Source organism: Pristiophorus japonicus, chromosome 1 (genome assembly GCF_044704955.1).
Source record: "Pristiophorus japonicus isolate sPriJap1 chromosome 1, sPriJap1.hap1, whole genome shotgun sequence".
NCBI classification, from domain to species: domain Eukaryota; kingdom Metazoa; phylum Chordata; class Chondrichthyes; family Pristiophoridae; genus Pristiophorus; species Pristiophorus japonicus.
Genome location: NC_091977.1, coordinates 20,065,594 through 20,089,360, shown reverse-complemented (window position 1 = coordinate 20,089,360; position 23,767 = coordinate 20,065,594). Strand labels below are relative to the sequence as shown.

Sequence of the window (23,767 nt, the reverse complement as noted above, 5' to 3'; positions counted from 1 at the left end):
CCTTTGGAAAGTCCAAGTACACCACATCCACTGGTTCTCCCTTGTCCACTCGACCAGTTACATCCTCAAAAAATTCTAGATGATTTGTCAAGCATGATTTCCCTTTCATAAATCCATGCTGACTTGGACCGATCCTGTCACTGCTTTCCAAATGTGCTGCTATTTCATTTTTAATAATTGATTGCAACATTTTCGCCAATACTGATGTCAGGCTAACCGGTCTATAATTACCCATTTTCTCTCTCCCTTCTTTCTTAAAAAGTGGTGTTACATTAGCTACCCTCTAGTCCATAGGAACTGATCCAGAGTCGATAGACTGTTGCAAAATGATCACCAATGCATCCACTATTTCCAGGGCCACTTCCTTAAGTACTCTGTGATGCAGACTATCAGGCCCCGGGGATTTATCGGCCTTCAATCCCATCAATATCTCCAACACAATTTCCCGCGTAATAAGAATTTCCTTCAGTTCTTCCTTCTCACTAGTCCCTCGGTCCCCTAGTATTTCTGGAAAGTTATTTGTGTCTTCCTTCGTGAAGACAGAATCAAAGTATTTGTTCAACTGGTCCGCCATTTCTTTGTTCCCCATTATAAATTCACCTGAATCTGACTGCAAGGGACCTACGTTTGTTTTCACTAATCTTTTTCTCTTCATTTATCTATAGAAGATTTTGCAGGCAGTTTTTATGTTTCCAGCAAGCTTCCTCTCAAACTCTATCTTCCTCCTCCTAATTAAACCCTTTGTCTTCCTCTGCTGAATTATAAAATTCTCTCAGTCCTCAGGTTTGCTGCTTTTTCTGACTAATTTATATGCCTCTTCCTTGAATTCAACACTATCCTTAATTTCCCTTGTTAGCCACGGTTGAACTACCTTCCCCGTTTTATTTTTACTCCAGACAGGGATGTACAATTGTTGAAGTTCATCCATGTGATCTTTAAATATTTGCCATTGCCTATCCACCGTCAACCCTTTAAGTATCATTCGCCAGTCTATTGTAGCCGATTCACGTCTCAGAGCATCGAAGTTACATTTCCTTAAGTTCAGGACCCTAGTCTCTGAATTAAGTCTGTCACTCTCCATTTGAATAAAGAATTCTACCATATTATGGTCACTCTTCCCCAAGGGGCCTCGTACAACAAGATTGCTAATTAGCCCTTTCTCATTACACATCACCCAGTCTAGGATGGCCAGCCCTCGAGTTGGTTCCTCAACATATTGGTCTAGAAAACCATCCCTAATACACTCCAGGAAATCCTCCTCCACCGCATTGCTACCAGTTTGGTTAGCCCAATCTATATGTAGATTAAAGTCGCCCATGATAACTGCTGTACCTTTATTGCACACCTCCCTAATTTCTTATTTGATGCTGTCCCCAACATCGCTACTACTGTTTGGTGGTCTGTACACAACTCCCACTAGCGTTTTCTGCCCTTTGGTATTCCGTAGCTCCACCCATACAGATTCCACATCATCCAAGCTGATATCCTTCCTTACGATTGTGTTAATTTCATCTTTAACCAGCAAAGCCACCCCACCTCCTTTTCCTTTCTGTCTATCCTTCCTGAATGTTGATTACCCCTGGAAGTTGAGTTCCCAGCCTTGGTCACCCTGGAACCATGTCTCCATGCTGCCAATTACATCATATCCGTTAACAGCTATCTGCGCAGTTAATTCGTCCACCTTATTATGAATACTCCTCATATTGAGGCACAGAGCCTTCAGGCTTGTCTTTTTAACACACTTTGCCCCTTTAGAATTTTGCTGCAATGTGGCCCTTTTTGCTTTTTGCCTTGGGTTTCTCTGCCCTCCACATTTACTTTTCTTCTTTCTATCTTTTGCTTCTGCCCCCATTCTATTTCCCTCTGTCTCCCTGCATAGGTTCCCATCCCCCTGCCATATTAGTTTAGCCCCTCCCCAACAGCACTAGCAAACACTTCCCCTAGGACATTGGTTCTGGTCCTGCCCAGGTGCAGACCGTCCGGTTTGTACTGGTCCCAACTTCCCCAGAACCGGTTCCAGTGTCCCAGTAATTTGAATCCCCCCCTGCTGCACCACTCCTCAAGCCACGTGTTGATCTGAGCTATCCTGTGATTCCTACTCTGACTAGCACGTGGCACTGGTAGTAATCCTTTGAGGTCCTACTTTTTAATTTAGCTCCTAGCTCCCTAAGTTCGTCTTGTAGCACCTCATATTATTTTCTATCTATATCGTTGGTACCTCTTTGCACCACGACAACTGGCTATTCACCCTCCCCCTTAAAAATGTTCTGCAGCTGCTCTGAGACATCCTTGACACTTGCACCAGTGAGGCAACATACCATCCTGGAGTTTTGATTGCGGCCGCAGAAACGCCTATCTACTCCCCTTAAAATAGAATTCCCTACCACTATAGCTCTCCCACTCTTTTTCCTGCCCTCCTGATTGGAACAGTGCACTGTTATCAGTCTCTCAGTATCCTCTGACAAACACAACAAGCCTCCACCTTTTTGTAGCCTGGCATTGTCCTACCTGCAACACACAGTGTGCAACATTCAAATCCGTTAACCACAGAGATGCAAAGATCAGGCCGACACAGAATAGACAATAGGTCCATAGTCGCTTTGAGTAACTTCCTTGTACACTGGTGCTCATGCACGGGGATCTGCAAAATGGAGACTGTGGTGTCTATTAGGGACTAGGCCTTTTCACACACACTGTAACACTGAGCAATCAGGTGTTACAAAGGGACTGAGACCATTGAGGGTAGGGTAGCACAGTGCGTATGTCACTGGACTATTGATCCAGAGAATGTGAGTTCTGGGGACCTGTGCCAAAATTGGGAGAGCTGTCCCACAGACTAATAAAAACACAGCCTGACACAGTCATATGCACAGAATCATACCTTTCTGCCAATGTCCCAGACTTCTCCATCACCAGCTCCGGATATCTCCTGTCCCACCAGCAGGACAGACCCACCCGAGGTGGCAGCACAGTGGTATACAGTCGGGAGGAAGTGGCTCTTGGAGTCCTCAACATTGACTCTGGACCCCATGAAGTCTTGTGGCTTCAGGTCAAGCATGGGCAAGGAAACCTCCTGCTGATTACCACCTACAACTGTCAACTGTGCATCAGTGGGTAGCACACTCGCCTCTGAGTCAGAAGGTTGTGGGTTCAAGTCCCACTCCAGAGACTTGAGCACGAATAAATCTCGGCTGACACTCCAGTGCAGTACTGAGGGAGCGCCACACTGTTGGAGGGGCAGTACTGAGGATGCGCTGCACTGTCGGAGGGGCAGTACTGAGGTAGCGCCGCACTGTTGGAGGGGCAGTACTGAGGGAGCACCGCACTGTCGGAGGCGCAGTACTACGGGAGTGCCGCACTGTCGGAGGGGCAGTACTGAGGATGCGCTGCACTGTTGGAGGGGCAGTACTGATGGAGCGCCACACTGTCGGAGGGGCAGTACTGAGAATGCGCTGCACTGTCGGTGGGGTAGTACTGAGGGAGCGCCGCACTGTCGGAGGGGCAGTACTGTGGGAGCGCCGCACTGTCGGGGGGGCAGTACTGAGGGAGCACCGCACTGTCGGAGGGGCAGTACTGCGGGAGCGCCGCACATTCGGAGGGGCAGTACTGAGGGAGTGCCGCACTGTCGGAGGGGCAGTACTGAGGAGGCACTGTACTGTCGGAGGGGCAGTACTGAGGGAGCGCCGCACTGTCGGAGATGCCATCTTTCGGAAGAGACTTTAAACTGAAGCCCCATCTGTTCTCTCAAGTGGACGTAAAAGATCCGACAGTCACTATTTCGAAGACAGCTCTTCCCAAACCAGTGACCTCCATCACCTGCAAGTTCCCCTCCAAGTTGCACAACATCCTGACTTGTAAATATATCGGCATTCTTTCATCGTCGCTGGGTCACAATCCTGGAACAACTCCCTCCCTAACAGCACTGTGGGAGTACCTTCACCGTGTGGATTGCAGCGGTTCAAGAAGGCGGCTCACCACCACCTTCTCAAGGGCAATTAGGGATGGGCAATAAATGCCGGCCTTGGCAATGATACCCACATCCCAAGAAGTAATTTCTAAAAATACGGCCCCTCGAGCCTGCTCCACCATTCAATACGATCATGACTGAGAATTTTTCCTGTTTCAATGAGATCACCCCTGATTCTTCTCAACTCCAGAGAATAGAGGCCCACTCTACTCAGTTTCTCATCCCAGGGATCAATCAAGTGAACCTTCTTTGCACTCCTTCTAAGGCAAGTATATCCTTCCTTAGGAAAGGAGGCCAAAACTGTGCACAGTACTCCAGGTGTGGTCCCACCAAAGCCCTGTACAATTGTAGCAGGACATCCTTGCTCTTACACTCCAACCGCCTGGCAATGAAACAGAAACAACAACAACTTGAATTTATATAGCGCCTTTAATGGAGCAAAACGTTCCAAGGCACTTCACAGTAGTGATAGAAGAGAAAACAGACACATTTTGACACCGAGCCACAGAAAGAAGAAATTACAGTAGCTGACTAAAAGGTTGGTTAAAGAGGTAGGTTTTAAGGAGCTTCTTAAAGGAGGAAAGAGAGGTGGAGAGGCGGGGAGGTTTAGGGAGGGAGTTCCAGAGCTTGGGGCCCAGGCAACAGAAGGCACGGCCACCGATGGTTGAGCGATAGTAATCAGGGATGCTCAGGAGGGCAGAATTAGAGGAGCGCAGACATCTCGGTGGGATGTGAGGCTGGAGGAGATTACAGACATAGGGAGGGGTGAGGCCATGGAAGGATTTGTAAAGAAGGATGAGAATTTTGAAATCGAGGCGTTGTTTATCCGGGAGGCAATGTTGGTCAGCGAGCACAAGGCTGATGGGTGATCAGGACTTGGTGCACAGGCTGCCGAGGTTTGGATGACCTCAAGTTTACATAGGGTAGAATGTGGGAGGCCAGCCAGGAGTGAGTTGGAGGGGTCAAGTCTAGAGGTTGCAAAGGCGTGGATGACGGTTTCAGCAGCAGATGATCTGAGGCGGGGCAGAGACAGTCAATGTTACGGAGGTTGAAATAGACGGTTTTAGTTATGCCGCGGATATGTGGCCGGAAGCTCATTTCAGGATCAAATAGGACACCAAGTTTGCAAACTGTCTGGTTCAGCCTCAGACAGATGCTAGGGAGAGGGATGGAGTCAGTGGTTAGGGAACGCAGTTTGTGGCGGGGACCAAATACAATGGCTTAGGTCTTCACAATATCTAATTGGAGAAAATTTCTGCTCATCCAGTACTGGATGTCAGACAAGCAGTCTGACAATTTAGAGACTGAGGAGGGGTCGAGAGAAGTGATGGAGAGATAGAGCTGGGTGTCGTCAAGCGTACATGTGGAAACTGACTCTGTGTTATCGGATGATGTCGCCAAGGGTCAGCACATAGATGAGAAATAGGAGGGGCCAAGGATACATCTTTGGGGGCCACCAGAGGTAACAATGCGGAGGCGGGAAGAGAAGCCGTTGCAGGTGATTCTCTGGCTACGATTAGATAGATCAGAATGGAACCAGGCGAGTGCAGTCCCACCCAGCTGGACGATGGTGGAGGAAGAGGGAGCGATCAACCGTGTCAAAGACTGCAGCAAGGTCCAGGAAGATGAGGAGGGATAGTTTACCTTTGTCACAGTCACAAAGGATGTCATTTGTGACTTTGATGTGAGCCCTTTCGGTACAGTGTCTGAGGCGAAAACCGGATTGAAGGGATTCAACCATGAAGTTCTGCGAAAGAAGGTCACGGATTTGGGGGACAACAACATGTTCAAGGATTTTGAAGAGGAAAGGGAAGTTGGAGATGGGGCGGTAGCGAGCAAGGACAGTGCGGTCAAGGTTGTTTGAGGACAGGGGTGATGACGGCAGATTTGAGGAAGAGGGGAACAGTACTTGAGGAGAAAAAAGCGTGAACAATGTTGGCTAACATGGGAGCCAAAAAAGGAAGTTGGGTGGTGATCAGTTTGGTTGGAATAGCGTCAGGGGAGCAGGAAATGGGTCTCATGGACAAGCTGAGCTTGGGGAGATCAAGTGAGGAGATCAAACAGAAGCTGGAGAAAGATGTGAGTTTAGGGCTAGGGCAGGCGGTGCCTTAGAGGAAGTTTGGCCCAACATATCCCTTGCCTTCCTGATTGCTTGCTGTAGCTGCATGTTAACTTTCTGTGATTTGTGTACAAGGACACCTAAATCCCTCTCAATACCAACATTTACTCGTCTCTCACCTTTAAAATATGTTCTGCTTTTCATAGGTTCCATAGACTTTCCTTGCATTCCCTCGTGAAGAGAATTGGGATTGACAGCTTTTTGTTGGGTAAGGGTATTGAGGGTTACGGAACCAAGGCGGGTATTTGGGGTTAAGGTACAGATCAGCCATGATCTGATCGAATGCTGGAGCAGGCTGGAGCTGGAGCGGTTAAATTGCCACTTCCTGTTCCTATGTTTCCGTGTTGCTATGACTCTCAGAATTCTGTCTCTTTACAACCTACTTTGCATTAGTTGTGAAATGTGCTTCTGTGACCTTTAGCAGAACATATCCATGCTTCTGATTTAGAAACATAGACAATAGGTGCAGGATTAGGCCAGTCGGCCCTTCGAGCCTGCATCACCATTCAGTAAGTTTTTTGGCTGATCATTCACCCCAGTACCCCTTTCCTGCTTTCTCGCCCTACCCCTTGATCCCTTTAGCCATATTCTCTCTTGAATATATCCAATGAACTGGCATCAACAACTCTCTGCGGTAGGGATTTCCACAGATGAACACAGGCTTCTCCTCATCTCAGTCCTAAATGGCTTACCCATTATCCTTAGACTATGTCCCCTGGTTCTGGACTTCCCCAACATCGGAAACATTCTTCCTGCATGTAACCTGTCCAGCCCTGTCAGAATTTTATGTGTTTCTATGAGAACCCTTCTCATCCTTCTAAACTCTAGTGAATACAGGCCCAGTCGATCTAGTCTCTCCTCATATGTCAGTTCTGCGATCCTGGGAATCAGTCTGGTGAACCTTCGCTGCACTCCCTCAATAGCAAGAACATCCTTCCTCAGATTAGGGGACCAAAACTGAACAAAATATTCCAGGTGAGGCCTCATTATGGCCCTGTACAACTGCAGTAAGACTTCACTGCTCCTCAACTCAAATCTCCTAGCTATGAAGGCCAACATACTATTTGCCTTCTTCACCGCTTGCTGTACCTGCATGCCAACTTTCAACAACTGATGTACCATGACATCCAGGTCTCGTTGCACCTCCCCTTTTCCTAATCTGCCGCCATTCAGATAATATTCTGCCTTCGTGTTTTTGCCCCCAAAGTGGATAATCTCACATTTGTCCACATTATACTGCTTCTGCCATGCATTTGCCTACGCACCTATCCTGTCAAAGTCACCCTGCAGCCTCTTAGCGTCCTCCTCACAGCTCACATCACCACCCAGCTTAGTGTCATCTGCAAACTTGGAGATATTACACTCAATTGCTTCATCCAAATCATTAATATATATTGTAAAGAGCTGGGGTCCCAGCACTGAGCCCTGCGGCACCCCACTAGTCACTGCCTGCCATTCTGAAAAGGACCCATTTATCCCGACTCTCTGCTTCCTGTCTGCAACCAGTTCTCTATCCACGTCAGTACATTACCCCCAATACCATGTGCTTTAATTTTGCACACCAATCTCTTGTGTGGGACCTTGTCAAAAGCCTTTGGAAAGTCCAAGTACACCACATCCACTGGTTCTCCCTTGTCCACTCGACCAGTTACATCCTCAAAAAATTCTAGATGATTTGTCAAGCATGATTTCCCTTTCATAAATCCATGCTGACTTGGACCGATCCTGTCACTGCTTTCCAAATGTGCTGCTATTTCATTTTTAATAATTGATTGCAACATTTTCGCCAATACTGATGTCAGGCTAACCGGTCTATAATTACCCATTTTCTCTCTCCCTTCTTTCTTAAAAAGTGGTGTTACATTAGCTACCCTCTAGTCCATAGGAACTGATCCAGAGTCGATAGACTGTTGCAAAATGATCACCAATGCATCCACTATTTCCAGGGCCACTTCCTTAAGTACTCTGTGATGCAGACTATCAGGCCCCGGGGATTTATCGGCCTTCAATCCCATCAATATCCCCAACACAATTTCCCGCGTAATAAGAATTTCCTTCAGTTCTTCCTTCTCACTAGTCCCTCGGTCCCCTAGTATTTCTGGAAAGTTATTTGTGTCTTCCTTCGTGAAGACAGAATCAAAGTATTTGTTCAACTGGTCCGCCATTTCTTTGTTCCCCATTATAAATTCACCTGAATCTGACTGCAAGGGACCTACGTTTGTTTTCACTAATCTTTTTCTCTTCATTTATCTATAGAAGATTTTGCAGGCAGTTTTTATGTTTCCAGCAAGCTTCCTCTCAAACTCTATCTTCCTCCTCCTAATTAAACCCTTTGTCTTCCTCTGCTGAATTATAAAATTCTCTCAGTCCTCAGGTTTGCTGCTTTTTCTGACTAATTTATATGCCTCTTCCTTGAATTCAACACTATCCTTAATTTCCCTTGTTAGCCACGGTTGAACTACCTTCCCCGTTTTATTTTTACTCCAGACAGGGATGTACAATTGTTGAAGTTCATCCATGTGATCTTTAAATGTTTGCCATTGCCTATCCACCGTCAACCCTTTAAGTATCATTCGCCAGTCTATTGTAGCCGATTCACGTCTCAGAGCATCGAAGTTACATTTCCTTAAGTTCAGGACCCTAGTCTCTGAATTAAGTCTGTCACTCTCCATTTGAATAAAGAATTCTACCATATTATGGTCACTCTTCCCCAAGGGGCCTCGCACAACAAGATTGCTAATTAGTCCTTTCTCATTACACATCACCCAGTCTAGGATGGCCAGCCCTCGAGTTGGTTCCTCAACATATTGGTCTAGAAAACCATCCCTAATACACTCCAGGAAATCCTCCTCCACCGCATTGCTACCAGTTTGGTTAGCCCAATCTATATGTAGATTAAAGTCGCCCATGATAACTGCTGTACCTTTATTGCACACCTCCCTAATTTCTTATTTGATGCTGTCCCCAACATCGCTACTACTGTTTGGTGGTCTGTACACAACTCCCACTAGCGTTTTCTGCCCTTTGGTATTCCGTAGCTCCACCCATACAGATTCCACATCATCCAAGCTGATATCCTTCCTTACGATTGTGTTAATTTCATCTTTAACCAGCAAAGCCACCCCACCTCCTTTTCCTTTCTGTCTATCCTTCCTGAATGTTGATTACCCCTGGAAGTTGAGTTCCCAGCCTTGGTCACCCTGGAACCATGTCTCCATGCTGCCAATTACATCATATCCGTTAACAGCTATCTGCGCAGTTAATTCGTCCACCTTATTATGAATACTCCTCATATTGAGGCCCAGAGCCTTCAGGCTTGTCTTTTTAACACACTTTGCCCCTTTAGAATTTTGCTGCAATGTGGCCCTTTTTGCTTTTTGCCTTGGGTTTCTCTGCCCTCCACATTTACTTTTCTTCTTTCTATCTTTTGCTTCTGCCCCCATTCTATTTCCCTCTGTCTCCCTGCATAGGTTCCCATCCCCCTGCCATATTAGTTTAGCCCCTCCCCAACAGCACTAGCAAACACTTCCCCTAGGACATTGGTTCTGGTCCTGCCCAGGTGCAGACCGTCCGGTTTGTACTGGTCCCAACTTCCCCAGAACCGGTTCCAGTGTCCCAGTAATTTGAATCCCCCCCTGCTGCACCACTCCTCAAGCCACGTGTTGATCTGAGCTATCCTGTGATTCCTACTCTGACTAGCACGTGGCACTGGTAGTAATCCTTTGAGGTCCTACTTTTTAATTTAGCTCCTAGCTCCCTAAGTTCGTCTTGTAGCACCTCATATTATTTTCTATCTATATCGTTGGTACCTCTTTGCACCACGACAACTGGCTATTCACCCTCCCCCTTAAAAATGTCCTGCAGCTGCTCTGAGACATCCTTGACACTTGCACCAGTGAGGCAACATACCATCCTGGAGTTTTGATTGCGGCCGCAGAAACGCCTATCTACTCCCCTTAAAATAGAATTCCTTACCACTATAGCTCTCCCACTCTTTTTCCTGCCCTCCTGATTGGAACAGTGCACTGTTATCAGTCTCTCAGTATCCTCTGACAAACACAACAAGCCTCCACCTTTTTGTAGCCTGGCATTGTCCTACCTGCAACACACAGCGTGCAACATTCAAATCCGTTAACCACAGAGATGCAAAGATCAGGCCGACACAGAATAGACAATAGGTCCATAGTCGCTTTGAGTAACTTCCTTGTACATAGAAACATAGACATAGAAAATAGGTGCAGGAGCAGGCCATTCAGCCCTTCTAGCCTGCACCGCCATTCAATGAGTTCATGGCTGAACATGAAACTTCAGTACCCCCTTCCTGCTTTCTCGCCATAACCCTTGATCCCCCGAGTAGTAAGGACTTCATCTAACTCCCTTTTGAATATATTTAGTGAATTGGCCTCAACTACTTTCTGTGGTAGAGAATTCCACAGGTTCACCACTCTCTGGGTGAAGAAGTTTCTCCTAATCTCGGTCCTAAATGGCTTACCCCTTATCCTCAGACTGTGACCCCTGGTTCTGGTCTTCCCCAACATTGGGAACATTCTTTCTGCATCTAACCTGTCTAAACCCGTCAGAATTTTAAACGTTTCTATGAGGTCCCCTCTCATTCTTCTGAACTCCAGTGAATACAATCCCAATTGATCCAATCTTTCTTGATAGGTCAGTCCCGCCATCCCGGGAATCAGTCTGGTGAACCTTCGCTGCACTCCCTCAATAGCAAGAATGTCCTTCCTCAAGTTAGGAGACCAAAACTGTACACAATACTCCAGGTGTGGCCTCACCAAGGCCCTGTACAACTGTAGCAACACCTCCCTGCCCCTGTATTCAAATCCCCTCGCTATGAAGGCCAACATGCCATTTGCTTTCTTAACCGCCTGCTGTACCTGCATGCCAACCTTCAATGACTGATGTACCATGACACCCAGGTCTCGTTACACCTTCCCTTTTCCTAATCTGTCACCATTCAGATAATAGTCTGTCTCTCTGTTTTTACCACCAAAGTGGATAACCTCACATTTATCCACATTATACTTCATCTGCCATGCATTTGCCCACTCACCTAACCTATCCAAGTCACTCTGCAGCCTAATAGCATCCTCCTCGCAGCTCACACTGCCACCCAACTTAGTATCATCCGCAAATTTGGAGATACTGCATTTAATCCCCTCGTCTAAATCATTAATGTACAATGTAAACAGCTGGGGCCCCAGCACAGAACCTTGCGGCACTCCACTAGTCACTGCCTGCCATTCTGAAAAGTACCCGTTTACTCCTACTCTTTGCTTCCTGTCTGACAACCAGTTCTCAGTCCACGTCAGCACACTACCCCCAATCCCATGTGCTTTAACTTTGCACATTAATCTCTTGTGTGGGACCTTGTCGAAAGCCTTCTGAAAGTCCAAATATACCACATCAACTGGTTCTCCCTTGTCCATTTACTGGAAACACTGGTGCTCATGCACGGGGATCTGCAAAATGGAGACTGTGGTGTCTATTAGGGACTAGGCCTTTTCACACACACTGTAACACTGAGCAATCAGGTGTTACAAAGGGACTGAGACCATTGAGGGTAGGGTAGCACAGTGCGTATGTCACTGGACTATTGATCCAGAGAATGTGAGTTCTGGGGACCTGTGCCAAAATTGGGAGAGCTGTCCCACAGACTAATAAAAACACAGCCTGACACAGTCATATGCACAGAATCATACCTTTCTGCCAATGTCCCAGACTTCTCCGTCACCAGCTCCGGATATCTCCTGTCCCACCAGCAGGACAGACCCACCCGAGGTGGCAGCACAATGGTATACAATCGGGAGGAAGTGGCTCTTGGAGTCCTCAACATTGACTCTGGACCCCATGAAGTCTTGTGGCTTCAGGTCAAGCATGGGCAAGGAAACCTCCTGCTGATTACCACCTACAACTGTCAACTGTGCATCAGTGGGTAGCACACTCGCCTCTGAGTCAGAAGGTTGTGGGTTCAAGTCCCACTCCAGAGACTTGAGCACGAATAAATCTCGGCTGACACTCCAGTGCAGTACTGAGGGAGCGCCACACTGTTGGAGGGGCAGTACTGAGGATGCGCTGCACTGTCGGAGGGGCAGTACTGAGGTAGCGCCGCACTGTTGGAGGGGCAGTACTGAGGGAGCACCGCACTGTCGGAGGCGCAGTACTACGGGAGTGCCGCACTGTCGGAGGGGCAGTACTGAGGATGCGCTGCACTGTTGGAGGGGCAGTACTGATGGAGTGCCACACTGTCGGAGGGGCAGTACTGAGAATGCGCTGCACTGTCGGTGGGGTAGTACTGAGGGAGCGCCGCACTGTCGGAGGGGCAGTACTGCGGGAGCGCCGCACTGTCGGAGGGGCAGTACTGAGGGAGCACCGCACTGTCGGAGGGGCAGTACTGCGGGAGCGCCGCACATTCGGAGGGGCAGTACTGAGGGAGTGCCGCACTGTCGGAGGGGCAGTACTGAGGAGGCACTGTACTGTCGGAGGGGCAGTACTGAGGGAGCGCTGCACTGTCGGAGATGCCATCTTTCGGAAGAGACTTTAAACTGAAGCCCCATCTGTTCTCTCAAGTGGACGTAAAAGATCCGACAGTCACTATTTCGAAGACAGCTCTTCCCAAACCAGTGACCTCCATCACCTGCAAGTTCCCCTCCAAGTTGCACAACATCCTGACTTGTAAATATATCGGCATTCTTTCATCGTCGCTGGGTCACAATCCTGGAACAACTCCCTCCCTAACAGCACTGTGGGAGTACCTTCACCGTGTGGATTGCAGCGGTTCAAGAAGGCGGCTCACCACCACCTTCTCAAGGGCAATTAGGGATGGGCAATAAATGCCGGCCTTGGCAATGATACCCACATCCCAAGAAGTAATTTCTAAAAATACGGCCCCTCGAGCCTGCTCCACCATTCAATACGATCATGACTGAGAATTTTTCCTGTTTCAATGAGATCACCCCTGATTCTTCTCAACTCCAGAGAATAGAGGCCCACTCTACTCAGTTTCTCATCCCAGGGATCAATCAAGTGAACCTTCTTTGCACTCCTTCTAAGGCAAGTATATCCTTCCTTAGGAAAGGAGGCCAAAACTGTGCACAGTACTCCAGGTGTGGTCCCACCAAAGCCCTGCACAATTGTAGCAGGACATCCTTGCTCTTACACTCCAACCGCCTGGCAATGAAACAGAAACAACAACAACTTGAATTTATATAGCGCCTTTAATGGAGCAAAACGTTCCAAGGCACTTCACAGTAGTGATAGAAGAGAAAACAGACACATTTTGACACCGAGCCACAGAAAGAAGAAATTACAGTAGCTGACTAAAAGGTTGGTTAAAGAGGTAGGTTTTAAGGAGCTTCTTAAAGGAGGAAAGAGAGGTGGAGAGGCGGGGAGGTTTAGGGAGGGAGTTCCAGAGCTTGGGGCCCAGGCAACAGAAGGCACGGCCACCGATGGTTGAGCGATAGTAATCAGGGATGCTCAGGAGGGCAGAATTAGAGGAGCGCAGACATCTCGGTGGGATGTGAGGCTGGAGGAGATTACAGACATAGGGAGGGGTGAGGCCATGGAAGGATTTGTAAAGAAGGATGAGAATTTTGAAATCGAGGCGTTGTTTATCCGGGAGGCAATGTTGGTCAGCGAGCACAAGGCTGATGGGTGATCAGGACTTGGTGCACAGGCTGCCGAGGTTTGGATGACCTCAAGTTTACATAGGGTAGAATGTGGGAGGCCAGCCAGGAGTGAGTTGGAGGGGTCAAGTCTAGAGGTTGCAAAGGCGTGGATGACGGTTTCAGCAGCAGATGATCTGAGGCGGGGCAGAGACAGTCAATGTTACGGAGGTTGAAATAGACGGTTTTAGTTATGCCGCGGATATGTGGCCGGAAGCTCATTTCAGGATCAAATAGGACACCAAGTTTGCAAACTGTCTGGTTCAGCCTCAGACAGATGCTAGGGAGAGGGATGGAGTCAGTGGTTAGGGAACGCAGTTTGTGGCGGGGACCAAATACAATGGCTTAGGTCTTCACAATATCTAATTGGAGAAAATTTCTGCTCATCCAGTACTGGATGTCAGACAAGCAGTCTGACAATTTAGAGACTGAGGAGGGGTCGAGAGAAGTGATGGAGAGATAGAGCTGGGTGTCGTCAAGCGTACATGTGGAAACTGACTCTGTGTTATCGGATGATGTCGCCAAGGGTCAGCACATAGATGAGAAATAGGAGGGGCCAAGGATACATCTTTGGGGGCCACCAGAGGTAACAATGCGGAGGCGGGAAGAGAAGCCATTGCAGGTGATTCTCTGGCTACGATTAGATAGATCAGAATGGAACCAGGCGAGTGCAGTCCCACTCAGCTGGACGATGGTGGAGGAAGAGGGAGCGATCAACCGTGTCAAAGACTGCAGCAAGGTCCAGGAAGATGAGGAGGGATAGTTTACCTTTGTCACAGTCACAAAGGATGTCATTTGTGACTTTGATGTGAGCCCTTTCGGTACAGTGTCTGAGGCGAAAACCGGATTGAAGGGATTCAACCATGAAGTTCTGCGAAAGAAGGTCACGGATTTGGGGGACAACAACATGTTCAAGGATTTTGAAGAGGAAAGGGAAGTTGGAGATGGGGCGGTAGCGAGCAAGGACAGTGCGGTCAAGGTTGTTTGAGGACAGGGGTGATGACGGCAGATTTGAGGAAGAGGGGAACAGTACTTGAGGAGAAAAAAGCGTGAACAATGTTGGCTAACATGGGAGCCAAAAAAGGAAGTTGGGTGGTGATCAGTTTGGTTGGAATAGCGTCAGGGGAGCAGGAAATGGGTCTCATGGACAAGCTGAGCTTGGGGAGATCAAGTGAGGAGATCAAACAGAAGCTGGAGAAAGATGTGAGTTTAGGGCTAGGGCAGGCGGTGCCTTAGAGGAAGTTTGGCCCAACATATCCCTTGCCTTCCTGATTGCTTGCTGTAGCTGCATGTTAACTTTCTGTGATTTGTGTACAAGGACACCTAAATCCCTCTCAATACCAACATTTACTCGTCTCTCACCTTTAAAATATGTTCTGCTTTTCATAGGTTCCATAGACTTTCCTTGCATTCCCTCGTGAAGAGAATTGGGATTGACAGCTTTTTGTTGGGTAAGGGTATTGAGGGTTACGGAACCAAGGCGGGTATTTGGGGTTAAGGTACAGATCAGCCATGATCTGATCGAATGCTGGAGCAGGCTGGAGCTGGAGCGGTTAAATTGCCACTTCCTGTTCCTATGTTTCCGTGTTGCTATGACTCTCAGAATTCTGTCTCTTTACAACCTACTTTGCATTAGTTGTGAAATGTGCTTCTGTGACCTTTAGCAGAACATATCCATGCTTCTGATTTAGAAACATAGACAATAGGTGCAGGATTAGGCCAGTCGGCCCTTCGAGCCTGCATCACCATTCAGTAAGTTTTTTGGCTGATCATTCACCCCAGTACCCCTTTCCTGCTTTCTCGCCCTACCCCTTGATCCCTTTAGCCATATTCTCTCTTGAATATATCCAATGAACTGGCATCAACAACTCTCTGCGGTAGGGATTTCCACAGATGAACACAGGCTTCTCCTCATCTCAGTCCTAAATGGCTTACCCATTATCCTTAGACTATGTCCCCTGGTTCTGGACTTCCCCAACATCGGAAACATTCTTCCTGCATGTAACCTGTCCAGCCCTGTCAGAATTTTATGTGTTTCTATGAGAACCCTTCTCATCCTTCTAAACTCCAGTGAATACAGGCCCAGTCGATCTAGTCTCTCCTCATATGTCAGTTCTGCGATCCTGGGAATCAGTCTGGTGAACCTTCGCTGCACTCCCTCAATAGCAAGAACATCCTTCCTCAGATTAGGGGACCAAAACTGAACAAAATATTCCAGGTGAGGCCTCATTATGGCCCTGTACAACTGCAGTAAGACTTCACTGCTCCTCAACTCAAATCTCCTAGCTATGAAGGCCAACATACTATTTGCCTTCTTCACCGCTTGCTGTACCTGCATGCCAACTTTCAACAACTAATGTACCATGACATACAGGTCTCGTTGCACCTCCCCTTTTCCTAATCTGCCGCCATTCAGATAATATTCTGCCTTCGTGTTTTTGCCCCCAAAGTGGATAATCTCACATTTGTCCACATTATACTGCTTCTGCCATGCATTTGCCTACGCACCTATCCTGTCAAAGTCACCCTGCAGCCTCTTAGCGTCCTCCTCACAGCTCACATCACCACCCAGCTTAGTGTCATCTGCAAACTTGGAGATATTACACTCAATTGCTTCATCCAAATCATTAATATATATTGTAAAGAGCTGGGGTCCCAGCACTGAGCCCTGCGGCACCCCACTAGTCACTGCCTGCCATTCTGAAAAGGACCCATTTATCCCGACTCTCTGCTTCCTGTCTGCAACCAGTTCTCTATCCACGTCAGTACATTACCCCCAATACCATGTGCTTTAATTTTGCACACCAATCTCTTGTGTGGGACCTTGTCAAAAGCCTTTGGAAAGTCCAAGTACACCACATCCACTGGTTCTCCCTTGTCCACTCGACCAGTTACATCCTCAAAAAATTCTAGATGATTTGTCAAGCATGATTTCCCTTTCATAAATCCATGCTGACTTGGACCGATCCTGTCACTGCTTTCCAAATGTGCTGCTATTTCATTTTTAATAATTGATTGCAACATTTTCGCCAATACTGATGTCAGGCTAACCGGTCTATAATTACCCATTTTCTCTCTCCCTCCTTTCTTAAAAAGTGGTGTTACATTAGCTACCCTCTAGTCCATAGGAACTGATCCAGAGTCGATAGACTGTTGCAAAATGATCACCAATGCATCCACTATTTCCAGGGCCACTTCCTTAAGTACTCTGTGATGCAGACTATCAGGCCCCGGGGATTTATCGGCCTTCAATCCCATCAATATCCCCAACACAATTTCCCGCGTAATAAGAATTTCCTTCAGTTCTTCCTTCTCACTAGTCCCTCGGTCCCCTAGTATTTCTGGAAAGTTATTTGTGTCTTCCTTCGTGAAGACAGAATCAAAGTATTTGTTCAACTGGTCCGCCATTTCTTTGTTCCCCATTATAAATTCACCTGAATCTGACTGCAAGGGACCTACGTTTGTTTTCACTAATCTTTTTCTCTTCATTTATCTATAGAAGATTTTGCAGGCAGTTTTTATGTTTCCAGCAAGCTTCCTCTCAAACTCTATCTTCCTCCTCCTAATTAAACCCTTTGTCTTCCTCTGCTGAATTATAAAATTCTCTCAGTCCTCAGGTTTGCTGCTTTTTCTGACTAATTTATATGCCTCTTCCTTGAATTTAACACTATCCTTAATTTCCCTTGTTAGCCACGGTTGAACTACCTTCCCCGTTTTATTTTTACTCCAGACAGGGATGTACAATTGTTGAAGTTCATCCATGTGATCTTTAAATGTTTGCCATTGCCTATCCACCGTCAACCCTTTAAGTATCATTCGCCAGTCTATTGTAGCCGATTCACGTCTCAGAGCATCGAAGTTACATTTCCTTAAGTTCAGGACCCTAGTCTCTGAATTAAGTCTGTCACTCTCCATTTGAATAAAGAATTCTACCATATTATGGTCACTCTTCCCCAAGGGGCCTCGCACAACAAGATTGCTAATTAGTCCTTTCTCATTACACATCACCCAGTCTAGGATGGCCAGCCCTCGAGTTGGTTCCTCAACATATTGGTCTAGAAAACCATCCCTAATACACTCCAGGAAATCCTCCTCCACCGCATTGCTACCAGTTTGGTTAGCCCAATCTATATGTAGATTAAAGTCGCCCATGATAACTGCTGTACCTTTATTGCACACCTCCCTAATTTCTTATTTGATGCTGTCCCCAACATCGCTACTACTGTTTGGTGGTCTGTACACAACTCCCACTAGCGTTTTCTGCCCTTTGGTATTCCGTAGCTCCACCCATACAGATTCCACATCATCCAAGCTGATATCCTTCCTTACGATTGCGTTAATTTCATCTTTAACCAGCAAAGCCACCCCACCTCCTTTTCCTTTCTGTCTATCCTTCCTGAATGTTGATTACCCCTGGAAGTTGAGTTCCCAGCCTTGGTCACCCTGGAACCATGTCTCCATGCTGCCAATTACATCATATCCGTTAACAGCTATCTGCGCAGTTAATTCGTCCACCTTATTATGAATACTCCTCATATTGAGGCACAGAGCCTTCAGGCTTGTCTTTTTAACACACTTTGCCCCTTTAGAATTTTGCTGCAATGTGGCCCTTTTTGCTTTTTGCCTTGGGTTTCTCTGCCCTCCACATTTACTTTTCTTCTTTCTATCTTTTGCTTCTGCCCCCATTCTATATCCCTCTGTCTCCCTGCATAGGTTCCCATCCCCCTGCCATATTAGTTTAGCCCCTCCCCAACAGCACTAGCAAACACTTCCCCTAGGACATTGGTTCTGGTCCTGCCCAGGTGCAGACCGTCCGGTTTGTACTGGTCCCAACTTCCCCAGAACCGGTTCCAGTGTCCCAGTAATTTGAATCCCCCCCTGCTGCACCACTCCTCAAGCCACGTGTTGATCTGAGCTATCCTGTGATTCCTACTCTGACTAGCACGTGGCACTGGTAGTAATCCTTTGAGGTCCTACTTTTTAATTTAGCTCCTAGCTCCCTACGTTCGTCTTGTAGCACCTCATATTATTTTCTATCTATATCGTTGGTACCTCTTTGCACCACGACAACTGGCTATTCACCCTCCCCCTTAAAAATGTCCTGCAGCTGCTCTGAGACATCCTTGACACTTGCACCAGTGAGGCAACATACCATCCTGGAGTTTTGATTGCGGCCGCAGAAACGCCTATCTACTCCCCTTAAAATAGAATTCCCTACCACTATAGCTCTCCCACTCTTTTTCCTGCCCTCCTGATTGGAACAGTGCACTGTTATCAGTCTCTCAGTATCCTCTGACAAACACAACAAGCCTCCACCTTTTTGTAGCCTGGCATTGTCCTACCTGCAACACACAGCGTGCAACATTCAAATCCATTAACCACAGAGATGCAAAGATCAGGCCGACACAGAATAGACAATAGGTCCATAGTCGCTTTGAGTAACTTCCTTGTACACTGGTGCTCATGCACGGGGATCTGCAAAATAGAGACTGTGGTGTCTATTAGGGACTAGGCCTTTTCACACACACTGTAACACTGAGCAATCAGGTGTTACAAAGGGACTGAGACCATTGAGGGTAGGGTAGCACAGTGCGTATGTCACTGGACTATTGATCCAGAGAATGTGAGTTCTGGGGACCTGTGCCAAAATTGGGAGAGCTGTCCCACAGACTAATAAAAACACAGCCTGACACAGTCATATGCACAGAATCATACCTTTCTGCCAATGTCCCAGAATTCTCCGTCACCAGCTCCGGATATCTCCTGTCCCACCAGCAGGACAGACCCACCCGAGGTGGCAGCACAGTGGTATACAGTCGGGAGGAAGTGGCTCTTGGAGTCCTCAACATTGACTCTGGACCCCATGAAGTCTTGTGGCTTCAGGTCAAGCATGGGCAAGGAAACCTCCTGCTGATTACCACCTACAACTGTCAACTGTGCATCAGTGGGTAGCACACTCGCCTCTGAGTCAGAAGGTTGTGGGTTCAAGTCCCACTCCAGAGACTTGAGCACGAATAAATCTCGGCTGACACTCCAGTGCAGTACTGAGGGAGCGCCACACTGTTGGAGAGGCAGTACTGAGGATGCGCTGCACTGTCGGAGGGGCAGTACTGAGGTAGCGCCGCACTGTTGGAGGGGCAGTACTGAGGGAGCACCGCAGTGTCGGAGGCGCAGTACTACGGGAGTGCCGCACTGTCGGAGGGGCAGTACTGAGGATGCGCTGCACTGTTGGAGGGGCAGTACTGATGGAGCGCCACACTGTCGGAGGGGCAGTACTGAGAATGCGCTGCACTGTCGGTGGGGTAGTACTGAGGGAGCGCCGCACTGTCGGAGGGGCAGTACTGCGGGAACGCCGCACTGTCGGAGGGGCAGTACTGAGGGAGCACCGCACTGTCGGAGGGGCAGTACTGCGGGAGCGCCACACATTCGGAGGGGCAGTACTGAGGGAGTGCCGCACTGTCGGAGGGGCAGTACTGAGGAGGCACTGTACTGTTGGAGGGGCAGTACTGAGGGAGTGCTGCACTGTCGGAGGGGCAGTACTGCGGGAGCGCCGCACATTCGGAGGGGCAGTACTGAGGGAGTGCCGCACTGTCGGAGGGGCAGTACTGAGGAGGCACTGTACTGTCGGAGGGGCAGTACTGAGGGAGCGCCGCACTGTCGGAGATGCCATCTTTCGGAAGAGACTTTAAACTGAAGCCCCATCTGTTCTCTCAAGTGGACGTAAAAGATCCGACAGTCACTATTTCGAAGACAGCTCTTCCCAAACCAGTGACCTCCATCACCTGCAAGTTCCCCTCCAAGTTGCACAACATCCTGACTTGTAAATATATCGGCATTCTTTCATCGTCGCTGGGTCACAATCCTGGAACAACTCCCTCCCTAACAGCACTGTGGGAGTACCTTCACCGTGTGGATTGCAGCGGTTCAAGAAGGCGGCTCACCACCACCTTCTCAAGGGCAATTAGGGATGGGCAATAAATGCCGGCCTTGGCAATGATACCCACATCCCAAGAAGTAATTTCTAAAAATACGGCCCCTCGAGCCTGCTCCACCATTCAATACGATCATGACTGAGAATTTTTCCTGTTTCAATGAGATCACCCCTGATTCTTCTCAACTCCAGAGAATAGAGGCCCACTCTACTCAGTTTCTCATCCCAGGGATCAATCAAGTGAACCTTCTTTGCACTCCTTCTAAGGCAAGTATATCCTTCCTTAGGCAAGGAGGCCAAAACTGTGCACAGTACTCCAGGTGTGGTCCCACCAAAGCCCTGTACAATTGTAGCAGGACATCCTTGCTCTTACACTCCAACCGCCTGGCAATGAAACAGAAACAACAACAACTTGAATTTATATAGCGCCTTTAATGGAGCAAAACGTTCCAAGGCACTTCACAGTAGTGATAGAAGAGAAAACAGACACATTTTGACACCGAGCCACAGAAAGAAGAAATTACAGTAGCTGACTAAAAGGTTGGTTAAAGAGGTAGGTTTTAAGGAGCTTCTTAAAGGAGGAAAGAGAGGTGGAGAGGCGGGGAGGTTTAGGGAGGGAGTTCCAGAGCTTGGGGCCCAGGCAACAGAAGGCACGGCCACCGATAGTTGAGCGATAGTAATCAGGGATGCTCAGGAGGGCAGAATTAGAGGAGCGCAGACATCTCGGTGGGATGTGAGGCTGGAGGAGATTACAGACATAGGGAGGGGTGAGGTCATGGAAGGATTTGTAAAGAAGGATGAGAATTTTGAAATCGAGGCGTTGTTTATCCGGGAGGCAATGTTGGTCAGCGAGCACAAGGCTGATGGGTGATCAGGACTTGGTGCACAGGCTGCCGAGGTTTGGATGACCTCAAGTTTACATAGGGTAGAATGTGGGAGGCCAGCCAGGAGTGAGTTGGAGGGGTCAAGTCTAGAGGTTGCAAAGGCGTGGATGACGGTTTCAGCAGCAGATGATCTGAGGCGGGGCAGAGACAGTCAATGTTACGGAGGTTGAAATAGACGGTTTTAGTTATGCCGCGGATATGTGGCCGGAAGCTCATTTCAGGATCAAATAGGACACCAAGTTTGCAAACTGTCTGGTTCAGCCTCAGACAGATGCTAGGGAGAGGGATGGAGTCAGTGGTTAGGGAACGCAGTTTGTGGCGGGGACCAAATACAATGGCTTAGGTCTTCGCAATATCTAATTGGAGAAAATTTCTGCTCATCCAGTACTGGATGTCAGACAAGCAGTCTGACAATTTAGAGACTGAGGAGGGGTCGAGAGAAGTGATGGAGAGATAGAGCTGGGTGTCGTCAAGCGTACATGTGGAAACTGACTCTGTGTTATCGGATGATGTCGCCAAGGGTCAGCACATAGATGAGAAATAGGAGGGGCCAAGGATACATCTTTGGGGGCCACCAGAGGTAACAATGCGGAGGCGGGAAGAGAAGCCATTGCAGGTGATTCTCTGGCTACGATTAGATAGATCAGAATGGAACCAGGCGAGTGCAGTCCCACTCAGCTGGACGATGGTGGAGGAAGAGGGAGCGATCAACCGTGTCAAAGACTGCAGCAAGGTCCAGGAAGATGAGGATGGATAGTTTACCTTTGTCACAGTCACAAAGGATGTCATTTGTGACTTTGATGTGAGCCCTTTCGGTACAGTGTCTGAGGCGAAAACCGGATTGAAGGGATTCAACCATGAAGTTCTGCGAAAGAAGGTCACGGATTTGGGGGACAACAACATGTTCAAGGATTTTGAAGAGGAAAGGGAAGTTGGAGATGGGGCGGTAGCGAGCAAGGACAGTGCGGTCAAGGTTGTTTGAGGACAGGGGTGATGACGGCAGATTTGAGGAAGAGGGGAACAGTACTTGAGGAGAAAAAAGCGTGAACAATGTTGGCTAACATGGGAGCCAAAAAAGGAAGTTGGGTGGTGATCAGTTTGGTTGGAATAGCGTCAGGGGAGCAGGAAATGGGTCTCATGGACAAGCTGAGCTTGGGGAGATCAAGTGAGGAGATCAAACAGAAGCTGGAGAAAGATGTGAGTTTAGGGCTAGGGCAGGCGGTGCCTTAGAGGAAGTTTGGCCCAACATATCCCTTGCCTTCCTGATTGCTTGCTGTAGCTGCATGTTAACTTTCTGTGATTTGTGTACAAGGACACCTAAATCCCTCTCAATACCAACATTTACTCGTCTCTCACCTTTAAAATATGTTCTGCTTTTCATAGGTTCCATAGACTTTCCTTGCATTCCCTCGTGTATAGAATTGGGATTGACAGCTTTTTGTTGGGTAAGGGTATTGAGGGTTACGGAACCAAGGCGGGTATTTGGGGTTAAGGTACAGATCAGCCATGATCTGATCGAATGCTGGAGCAGGCTGGAGCTGGAGCGGTTAAATTGTCCCTTCCTGTTCCTATGTTTCCGTGTTGCTATGACTCTCAGAATTCTGTCTCTCTACAACCTACTTTGTATTAGTTGTGAAATGTGCTTCTGTGACCTTTAGCAGAACATATCCGAGCTTTTGATTTGAACAGTGCACTGTTCTCAGTCTCTCAGCATCCTCTGACAAACACAGCACGCCCCCACCTTTTTGAAGCCTGGCATTGTCCTACCTGCAACATAGCGTGCAACATTCAAATCCGTTAGCCACAGGGATGCAAAGATCAGGCCGACACAGAATAGACAATGGGACCATAGTCGCTTCGAGTAGCGGTCCACCCCCGTTCTGCCGCAGAGTCCTGCCGACTCCCGCCCGCAGGAATCTGGGAGCTCAGCGGGTGGTAGCTCAGTTTTGCCATTCGGCAATCCGCTGACGTCAGTGGGCGGTTCCCGGCAGCTCTCCCATCCCGTCCGCTCCAGGCCACCTCGAAAGTGGCGCTGGGCAGATCTGCAGGAGGAATTTCAGAGGCACCTGGCGTCAGTGAAGGGCTGAAAATCGGCCCCTTGACCTTCAGGAGTTAGATCCCCAACTGATATTTCTTCAACTGCACATAGTTGGCACATCATGATAAGACATAGGATGAGGGGTAGGCCAT

General features: G+C 48.1%; 1 protein-coding gene across 2 annotated transcripts in view; it reads right to left on the bottom strand.

The window, feature by feature from the left end:
- The window catches only part of LOC139276839 (serine-rich 25 kDa antigen protein-like), a 130,533-nt gene extending 107,056 nt beyond the window's left edge, over window positions 1-23,477 (bottom strand). For both annotated transcript variants that reach the window (XM_070894870.1, XM_070894939.1), the window contains exon 1: window positions 23,345-23,477. In XM_070894870.1, the coding sequence (XP_070750971.1) occupies window positions 23,345-23,427 (83 nt within the window). In that variant the 5' untranslated portion in view covers window positions 23,428-23,477. The remainder of the gene's footprint in view (window positions 1-23,344) is intronic.
- Between the last annotated feature and the right edge of the window lie 290 nt (window positions 23,478-23,767).